At 41.1% G+C, this 10,275-nt stretch overlaps 1 protein-coding gene across 2 annotated transcripts; it reads left to right on the forward strand.

The window, feature by feature from the left end:
* The first annotated feature begins 1,186 nt into the window (after positions 1 to 1,186).
* LOC122089154 (protein FAR1-RELATED SEQUENCE 7-like) lies at positions 1,187 to 6,151 on the forward strand. 2 transcript variants are annotated; one of them, XM_042658660.1, is made up of 7 exons: positions 1,187 to 1,329; positions 1,616 to 1,668; positions 1,764 to 1,820; positions 2,646 to 2,763; positions 2,891 to 5,616; positions 5,697 to 5,768; positions 5,855 to 6,151. In XM_042658660.1, the coding sequence occupies exons 4-6, from the start codon at positions 2,688 to 2,690 to the stop codon at positions 5,745 to 5,747; spliced, it is 2,853 nt and encodes a 950-aa protein (XP_042514594.1). In that variant the 5' UTR covers positions 1,187 to 1,329; positions 1,616 to 1,668; positions 1,764 to 1,820; positions 2,646 to 2,687; the 3' UTR covers positions 5,748 to 5,768; positions 5,855 to 6,151. The 2 variants fall into 2 exon arrangements, with proteins under 2 accessions (XP_042514594.1, XP_042514593.1); XM_042658659.1 differs by having other exon boundaries at positions 1,188 to 1,509.
* The last annotated feature ends 4,124 nt before the right edge of the window (positions 6,152 to 10,275 follow it).

Consider the following 10,275-nt stretch of genomic DNA (forward strand, 5'->3'; position numbering starts at 1 on the left):
CTGCTACTGCCGCCGTTGCTATCACCGTTGTTGCTACTGCTACCGCCGTTGCTACTGCCTCGCCGCTGCTGCTGTAAGCATGAGAGGTTTCTCTCCATGACTCGCTGCTACAAGCAGGAGAGTTTCTCCACCGACTACTCTGGTTTGAGTCACTGCTACCGTCGCTTCCCCGCTACTACTTTCCCCGAGTTTTGAACTTTTTCTCCATCGAGTTTTGAACTTTTTTTCTCCTGGTTTCTCCGGCAACTTTTTTTTTTTTTTGTTGTCCTTCTATCAATTTGTAGATAGCGGTATCTACCAAAAAAAAAAAAAGATTTGCAAACAGCGGCGTGAACAACAAGAAGAGTGGTTTTTGTTTTATTCTTTTTCTATCGATTTGCAGAAACTTTTGAATTTGGCGATGATGCTTCGAGCACATTGGCCGGAGAAAGGGTCATTGCCGGTGATGGTGATGCTCCGAGAACACTAGCCGAAGAAGGGGTTGATTGGGGGAGTAGTACCGTGGAGTGGCAGTATTGGACAGGTTTTGTAAGACCTCGCCACATGAACAGATCAGATTTTTTATGTTTCATCTAACGATTAAAATCCCGCTAGTATACCTTATTCCTAGGTGTTATGCTAGCATACATGTCCTTTTCCCTTATTATTATTTTTTTTGTAGTTGGGGGTGTTAGAACTTGTAAAACAATAGACAATGTTATATTAAGTAGGGGGACAAAGTTTTTTTTTTTTTTTTTCCTGGGAGTGGTCCCTACACCACAAACACATGGATGCAAAATGACCATCGTGTCCCTCTTGGGGGTGAGCATCATGTGTCTGGGTGTAGGGCCACTCCAACACACAAAACACTTGCCAAATATATATATATATATATATATATATTTGGGTAGAAGCCAAACCTTTTACCCCAAAAAAAAAGAGGGAGAGGGATAGGTATGTTGCCGATATTATTATGTATGCTAGTGGATAGCACCAATGGGATCACATGATGAGGTATCATACAAGAAGGATATAGGGGGTCATTTCGAAAAGGGGAAGAGAGAGATAGACACAATGGGTGTTAGCTTACGGTATACCGGTGGCATATCCAACATTTTCGTATATAATACAAGCAGAACGTCTTTTATATAATAGAGAAAAAAAATACGGAATGCTCCACCGGAAAAAGAAAAAGAAAAATACGGAATGCATGCCCGCTAGTATATTCCGAAGGTATCCGTTCTTTGCAGTACATGGTTTTCACGGGTTGTAAAGGGAAAGTTAGCAGTCTCGCCTGCAATCGAGAGCGACGCCATGGGCGAACAGGGATGATTCACTGTATTCTTCCAGGTATTCTCTCTCCGTCATTCTCGCGAGGCCAGTGCGTCATCTCTCTTCCCTTTCCTCTCTCTCTCTCTCTCTCTCTCTCTCTCTCTCTCTCGCGTACATCATCTTTCCCTCTCCGGCCCCTTGCACTCTCTCAATGTTTCTCGTCCTCCCGTGCTTCTTCTCCCTGCCCCCGTTTCTATGGTATGCCCTGAAAGAATTATTCATTCTACCTTTTCATTTGTTCTTATTTATCTTCCCAAATGTGGTTAACGGATCTTGAAATTAATCCTATGTCATTATATTGCAGGTTTTTCTGATCATTTTTATCAGAGGCTGAATCTGTCTATAAATTGCAAGACAGTATGATCTTTGTCAAAATTCACTATTCAATTCATCTTATATAAAAACATTATTGTCTAGACTATTACTTCTCTTCTTGTTTATTTCTATTTCAGCATGAATCTCAATGGTTGGCAAGGAATCCTGAAAACTGGAATCAATGCTGCTATAAGGTAGAAGATATAGAGTCTGACCCATGTCATACTACAATACCTAATGTTTGGCTGCGTGTTCTTACTCCTTTTGTTTGGGAGAGGGGAAGGGGAAGGGGAAGGGGAAGGGGAAGGGGAAGCGGAAGGGGAAGGAGAAGGAGAAGGAGAAGGATTTAATGGCAGCTTGTATCTTATGCCGATTGTCTACCTTATACTGATTGGGGTGACATACTAGTGATGGTGTAATGTGTTTGAAGTTTGTAAATGCTTTGTGTACTTGTTTTGTTGGCCTATAGTTTTTCATGTTAGGGGTATCATGGACTTGTCCTTTCTGTTTTTCAGGTGATTATTCTAAATCTCTCATTCAGTTTTAATTCTTCTTCCTCTTTCAGTGTTCAAGTCTCACGTGGGGTAATGTTATTGATAGGCAAGGATAAAGATTCTCAGAGAGCTCATGTTCGATCACATTCATATTTGTGTTTTCTTTCCTTTTTGGGATTTATACATGGCATTCTTCTCAGAATTTTAGTCGCACAGCACGGATGATCTTAAAATGTACCCAATGTCCCTGAGTTTTTAGTTGGAAATCTGTTGGGTTTTAGTTTTTTGGAGTTCTGTTGTTTCTTTAATTACCATTCAATGCTTTAATATTTCACAGATTTGGTTTTCGGTTGGTTTCCCTGAACTAATTGCACCATATTGGTCCAATGCATTCTGTATGATGCAAGAGTTCCAATAGAATATCCATGCACTTATACCTTGTTGAACAATTATTTCAAGTATAATGGGTTTCTGTCTCACCTATGAAATACATATCACTTGTATGTGTTGGGTACTTATGTGCAGTTGTCACTGAGATCCCTTCTCCATAGTTGAAACTTGTAAGAGATGGTCACTTTAGCTTCATCCATAAATATGGAGGATTATGCCATGGTTAGGAGTACCTGGTTCTACATGGAAACAGGTGAGCATGTTTGGGGAAAAAGTGGTATAACTAAGGATATTATCATTTGTACTCAATTGGTTAATACTTCATATGCAGATTGGTTATTTGTGTGTGACTGGATGCTATTGTGTTTGATGTTTTACAGAGGATGTATATGGAACTGAAGAGCTATCAGATATTGAGAAAGCAATTGAAGTTCATGCCACGGAGTTGGAGCCTCAATTAGAAGATGAGTGTGTTGAGACACAACAATCTGCCACCTCTGAGCATTTGCATAGTGATGATGAGGGTATAGAGGATGCGATTGATTTTGAAGAAGAGAATGACCAGCAGCTTATCAGTGGCGGTGCTTCTAAGGATGCTAGTGAAGCAGGAACAACCTTTGGAAGCACTGATGAAACAGAGATATTGCCGCATGTTGGGATGAAATTTGTTGACTTGAAAGCAGCCTATTCTTTCTACAGTCATTATGCCCGGATGAAAGGCTTTGGTGTTCGAATAGATCGGACGAACCTATCAAGGAAAAGGGAGCCAGATGGTTCAAGGCAGGTTCTATCAAAGAGGTTTGTATGTTATAAAGAAGGTTTCCGAAATGACAACCGCAAGCGACAGAGGGGAAAAGAGGTGCGTCACCGGGCAGAGGTTAGAGTTGGTTGTCCTGCATTTATTGTGGTTAAAGTAGCCTCTGATGGTTGGGTAGTTGATAAATTTGAAGCAAACCACAATCACCCATTGGTTTTTCCAGGCCAAACGATCAAGCTCCTATATTTTGGAGAAGAGAATGACCAACAAACTAACAGTGACAATGCTTTAAAGGATGCAATTGAAGCAGGAAAAACCTGTGGGAGGACTGATGAAAAAGAAATATTGCCATATGTTGGGATGAAATTTGTTGACTTAAAAGCAGCCTATTCTTTCTATAGTTATTATGCCCGGATGAAAGGTTTTGGAGTTCGCATAGATCGGACAAACCTATCAAGGAAAAGGGAGCCAGATGGTTCAAGGCAGGTTCTATCAAAGAGGTTTGTATGTTATAAAGAAGGTTTCCGAAATGACAACCACAAGCGACAGAGAGGAAAAGAGGTGCGTCATCGGGCAGAGGTTAGAGTTGGTTGTCCTGCATTTATAGTGGTTAAAGTGGCTTCTGATGGTTGGGTAGTTGATAAATTTGAACCAAATCACAATCACCCAATGATTTTTCCAGGCCAAACATTTAGGCTCCGATCACCTGAACATTTGATGGATAAAAGTTATATGAAAAGAAATGAAAGGAAGATGATTGCAGTGGATTGCCAAGCTGTTTTAACATATTTTGACTCCATGCAAGTCAGAGATCCCGGATTTATTTATTCCATCAAAGTATCTGATGATGGAATGGTCAGTGGAATATTTTGGGCTGATAGCAAAGCAAGGTCTGCTTATGAAGTGTTTGATGATGTTGCGGTCTTTGACATAACGTACAAAACTAATCGGTATAGATGGCCATTTGGGCTGTTCACTGGGGTGAACAACAATGCTCAATCTGTTCTGTTTGGATGTGGTTTGGTTGCAAATGAAACAAAGGAGTCTTTTGAATGGTTGTTTAAGGCATGGATGAATGCAATGGGAGACAAGGCACCAAAGGCCATTATTACTGATGAATGTATTGGTATTATACCTTCAGTGGGCAGTGTTTTCCCCAAAACACTACATCGCTTTTGCTCATGGCATATTGCGAAGCATGCCCAAGAACACCTCGGTGCTCTATGGTGCCAAAATCTTGATTTTAAGAAGGAATGGAAGGAATGCATTTATCGTTCATGGACAAAGGAAGATTTTCTAGCTCAATGGGAAGCGATGATGTTGAAATATAATTTGAAAGACCACTCATGGTTGAGTGAAAAGTTTGCGCAAAAGGAGTATTGGGTGCCTTCTTATTTGCGAGGCTCATTCTTTGCTGGGTTAAGTTCAACTCGGCAAAGTGAGGAGATGAACAGTTACTTTCGGGGGTATTTCAACGACAATATGACATTGTGTAGATTTGTCAAACAGTATGAAAGGGCTGTCACTCGGCGTAGAGAGAAGGAAGCTGATGCAGAGTTCAGAATAATTCCTCAATTACCTCGATTGTCATCTCAAAGTCCGCTCGAAGAGCATGCGGGAAAGGTGTACACAAGGAAGGTGTTTGAGATTTTTAAGAAACATTTTAATGCGAGCCTTAGCTTATCTGCCCATGAGGAGTTAGCCGAAGGGCCAGTTCGGAAGTTTAAGGTGGGGCCTTTTAAGGTTCCAAATGAGCAGAGATGCATGGTGGAATACAACTCCTTAGAGGAAGAGGTGCGTTGTAGTTGTTATATGTTTGAGTTCATGGGGTTAGTGTGTAAGCATGTGTTAAAGGTTCTGCAGATGGTTGATCGTGACAATATCCCCTCTAAATACATACTATTTAGGTGGACTAATGAAGCAAGGCCTGGGTTGCCGGTTGATAATATTCTAGATAATGCCCCTACTACTATAACAATAAGTTCAGTATGGGGCCTATCACATGCCATCAGGAATATGATGGCTATGGCGTGCTCGTCCCCGGAATGTTGTGAAGTTGCTATGGGGACATTACAAGGGTTGACTGAGAAGCTTTCCACCATGGTTCAAAATGCTACAGGAGTTGGGGTCGCTGATTCCACTACAGGCACTCAAAAGTCCACCATTGAAACAATGCCTGTTGCGCATAAGCATTTGAATATCCCTCCTCCATCTGTGAATTGTGACCAGTCGAGTCAAGTCGATCAGAAAAATCCAATGGAGCAATCCATAGAGAAGGGGAAGAACAGGTGCAGTATATGTCGCAGCACTGGGCATAACAAGACAAAGTGCGAAGCAGTAAACAAAGAGGTATGATCCATTCAACATCATGACTTGCTATTATGTCAGGCTTCAATATCTAATCCTTATTGTCTCCTTATGCAAAACAGACAGGTGAACCTGAGTTGAAGAGGGCTTTGGTCGGGGAAGGAGCCCTCTGAAACAGGTCCTTTATTTATTAGGTATGTCCATTTTTTACCAGTCGACCTCCACCATTTTTCAATCTAAAAAATTGGGTTTGACATGTTCATAGTATCATCTGTCACAGGTTTTTGTGATATGGTCCAAGAGGTATGGGGCATGCTGCCCTCTGATTGGTGCAATTAAAGGTAGACTGGCGAACTGTGCCTTTAGGTGAATCTGGAGAGAGTTAATTTACTCAACTACTGTCTCTCACTGTCAAAACTCCAGCTTTTATCAAGTTTAATCTTGGTCACCAAGGGCTCTTTAATATGTTTTGTGAAGATGTAATCTCATTCTCTTCAATGTGACAGAATGTGGTACTAATCATTTACTTGAGCATAACTGCTAATTCAGTTCTAGCCATGACTTTATTTGATTGCCAGACACATCTTATTTTGATTGAAATCTTAATTCTGCAAAATCTGGGAGGATCAAGAATTAAGGATACCAACTGATTCTCTCTGCCGTAGCACTAGAGAGGTACCGGTGAGCTCTCTCCTGTTTTATCTTTATCTCTTTCTCCTCACTGATGAACCCTTTTCCATTACTCTCCAAGCCATGGCTTGTGTAGCAGGTAGCATCTGTACTACTTTGTGTACCTCATATATGGTGATTCAACTATGTTGAAGCTTGTGTAGCAGTAGCATATGTGAATGAAGTGAACATCCTCCATGCCCCCATTCATCTCACAAGCTGCTTTCACACATGCCTCAAGTGACATGAGCAATGAGCTCAATATTTTAGAAATAATCTCAAATGAAGATCTTCAAATCATGAAATAGATCATATTTACCAATAAGTATGAAAAAAAATACTGAAAAACAAATTAATATAAAATACTGAAGCATTGCATGATTAGATGACAAATCAAACAAACAGAAGAAAAAACGAACATAACTGAATAAGCTATATTGTGACATAAGAAGCTTTGACGGGAGGGGCCTAATGGTCTCGTCATTAATTGTTCATGTCTCTTTTAAGGCTTGTAAATCACCTCAGTTACATCTTCTCACAGGCCAAAGGCAGGGAGCCAGCGACGGTGAACAAGGCTGAATCTTTGATTAATCGAAAGGTAATGGAAACCAAGTGGTATGGATAATGTGTGGTCTGGCCTAAATAGCCTTTATTGCGACGGAAGAAGCCTTGCAAGTTACCATTGGATGCTGGGTTAACCTCATTGGTTCAGTAACTGCGGCGGGGCAAGACTCTCTGGGACTCTGGTGACAAGTACCTTCTCTTCCCTTCACTGTTTTTTTCCCTCTTCTCATTCTCTGATTCTTTTGCCTTTCTCCTCTCCCTCTGATTTTTGTTTCTCCTCTGCTTCTTCCATCATTTTCTTCCTCGTCTAAATTCTATTATTGTTTACGTTTTGTTTCTTTTTTCTTGTTCTCCGCTTCTTCTGCTGCCTTCATTTTTTTTTTTTTTTTAGTCCTTTCCTTTCCCCCCTCCCAAGTAAATGGAGGCCAGCAGGTTTGAAACTTCAGATGCGTTTCTTGAGGCCAGGGAACTTTGCATCACTGAAACTACTCTGGAACCCTCTAAGATCCTCTTTTCTCTCCCATCCCCCTCCCCCCCCCCCCATCTCTCTCTCTCTCTCTCTCTCTCTCTCTCTCTCTCTCGCTCTCCTCTTATCTACTTGTAGATGATCTATTTCACCGACATCTACATGTACTAGAGGAAATGAGAAGAAAATAGATGTATAGTATAATTAGCATATCTGCATATGTAACTAAGCTATACATGCTCAGGGCACCTAGACAATGCATAGACGGTGCCTAGATTCCTGGCCACCATCTTGGGTTGCCGTGAACCCCTCCACCTGCCTCCTTGTCATCTATCACATCAACGCCACCACACCCCTTCTCCCTTGCTGTGCTCGCCCTTTCTGCCCACACCCCCATAACTCCTCCCCTGCCCTCGCTGCCCACTAATCTGGTGTGCTCCCCCTCAACCCCTAATCTGCTATGAGCTCCCCTGCTGCTCACTCCCTCACTTCCGCTGCCCCTTACTGTGAGCTTCCTTGATTACGAACCCTCGACATCTTCTCCCTCCCGCAGCCACTCTGACAACCCTCCATTGCTATCCTCCTCCTATAGTCCCACATCCTCTCTCTCTCTCTCTCTCTCTCTCTCTCTCTCTCTCTCTCTCTCTCTCTCTCTACAATTGAAGGATTTTTTATTATTATCAGAAAGAACTTAACAATAAAGTAAAGAGATAGAAACATCCGAATCCAAGTTGTCATTGGTAAGAATTTTACAACTTCCAATCTACCTGTCACACTTTCTGCATTCTGAGCCACATCCGAGGTTTTTTTTTTACTCGAGATCTTGGTGTTCCACTTTCTCAGAACAGAAGTTTTAAAACAAGGAAAAACTAGACAGAAAGAATTAGGGCCTGTTCGATAACAATTCTGCTTTCAATTCATTGATTTTGTGATTTCTGAGATGAAAAGCACTGATTGGTAAACATTTCTGGAATAACTTCTGGAATAGACTCAACAGAATCAGTGCTTGGCATGAAATTTATAGAATCACTCCAAATTCCAACACTGCTACAAAAGAGGAACAAATTGCCGGTAATCTTATTCAAACCGATGTGCAACTTCATGCTCTTTTCTCAGTTGCAATTCAGTGAATTGAGGGACAATAGAGTAAGCGGGGAAATGTAGTGTCCTTAAACATTGGGTACCTCAGGTGTAATTTACCTTTTGACATTTGCGTTTGGGTTGGGCCAAGGCATTAAGTATGTTATGAAAGCTTTGTTTGTTGCCAGAGTTGTGGTTCACTCTGGAGTCTGGATCAAAGTTTTAGGATTCGGTATTAGAAATGGGATCGATCGATATCGATACCGATACCGATCAGGTGCAAATCATGGCACCAAGCATTTAGTTATCTGCATCAAGGTGTTAGAACTCGATTTTGGGAATGGGATCGATTAAGGCCAATACCGATCAAGTGCAAATCATGGCACCAAGCATTTAGTTGTCGGTATTGGTCTCATCCGACACCGATACGATATTGATCCAAGATCGACTGTATCACTCTGGATTGGTCAATATTACCCTTATTTTCAAAAAAAAAAAAATATGATTTTGCCCCTAATAGAGATATGCTACAGGATCCTAGATCGGTAGGGATTGGTCTCAGCTGATACTGATCCAATACCAATACCTAAAACCATGAAAGGAAGCCGAGACATCTACCCAACTGTTTTATGGGGCTCCCATCCACGGATGTCCACCACTTACAATGACCTTTAGTTCTAATATTCCTTCTACTAGGAGAATGTCTTTGCAAAATATCTTAGGTATCTCTTAAATGTCCTCTGAGGCTTCTTACCTTGGAACTAATCTTTTTCACTCTCGGTCCTAAATTCAAAGCTTTTCATCTTTAATCCAACGTGTTAAGCACAAACTTGCCACTTGGAAAGCTCGATCTCTATCTTATGCCGGCAGACAGGTTCTCATTCAATCAGTTCTTGCGTCTATGCCTTCTTACCCAATGTCCTGTTTTGCTATCCCTAAGACTATATGCAGGAAGGTTGATTCTATCTCTATTCAATTCTGGAATGGAGACTCTGACTCTCATCGTCAGGCTCATCTTATTGGATGGTATCGAATTTGTCGCCCAAAGTCGATTGGTGGTCTTGGCATAAGGGATTCTTCAACCCAAAATAAGGCTCTCCTCCTCAAGCTGGGATGGCGGATGTTGACTAATCTAGGTAGTTTATGGTCAGTGGTGCTGAGGGCTAAATACTTTCACAATCGTTCTATTTTTGACACTCGGTACTCTGAAAACCAAAGAATCATCATGTTGGAATGCAATTGTAAGTATAATTCCTACCCTGAAACATATGATCTTCAGAAAAATTGGCAATGGGGTTCCCACTTACTTTTGGCATGATCCTTGGATTTCTTACTCTATGTAAGCTTCATTGATGAATTTGCTCCTTCTATTGATCCTGTGTTGTGTATGGTTAATAATTTTATCATCAATGGTATTTGGAATGTTGATCTCTTGAACTCTGTTTTACCTGCTCATGTTTCCAATAGAATTGTGTCTCTCCCAATTTCAAATGAAAGTGATAAATGGATTTGTCCTCTATCCAAAAGAGGGTGTCTCACAACCAAACTGGCTGCTAAATATCTTTCCAATCAGTCTATTACTAACCACAATGGCTGCTATAACAGGTGTGTATGCTCATCTCCATGCTCTCAATGGTGCTGTTTCTTTCGGAAACTCTGAATCCATCCAAAATTTAAGATCTTTTTTTGGAGAATGACCATGGATGGTCTACCATCAAAGTGCTCCCTGCGAAAATGGATGAATATAGACACTACATGTGTTCTATGTCACGTTGAGCAGGAAAACCCTTTCCATATTTTCTTTGCTTGTGAATTCTCACAGCGGATTTGGGTTGCCAGTCCGGTGAGCTTACGCTTAAGTAATCTTCCTTTTTCTTCAGTTCTTTCTGTAATAATGTATGTTTTTAACTCGTGTAATTTCG

This window comes from Macadamia integrifolia, chromosome 9 (genome assembly GCF_013358625.1).
Source record: "Macadamia integrifolia cultivar HAES 741 chromosome 9, SCU_Mint_v3, whole genome shotgun sequence".
Taxonomy (NCBI): Eukaryota; Viridiplantae; Streptophyta; class Magnoliopsida; order Proteales; family Proteaceae; genus Macadamia; species Macadamia integrifolia.

What these genes read in the sequence shown, in the direction of transcription:
- LOC122089154 (XM_042658660.1), top strand. Translation starts at nt 2,688, where the DNA reads ATGGTCACTTTAGCTTCATCCATAAATATGGAGGATTATGCCATGGTT. An exon ending in CTGGTTCTACATGGAAACAG is followed by an intron (nt 2,764 to 2,890) that starts GTGAGCATGTTT and finishes GATGTTTTACAG; the next exon opens with AGGATGTATATGGAACTGAA. An exon ending in GCGAAGCAGTAAACAAAGAG is followed by an intron (nt 5,617 to 5,696) that starts GTATGATCCATT and finishes TATGCAAAACAG; the next exon opens with ACAGGTGAACCTGAGTTGAA.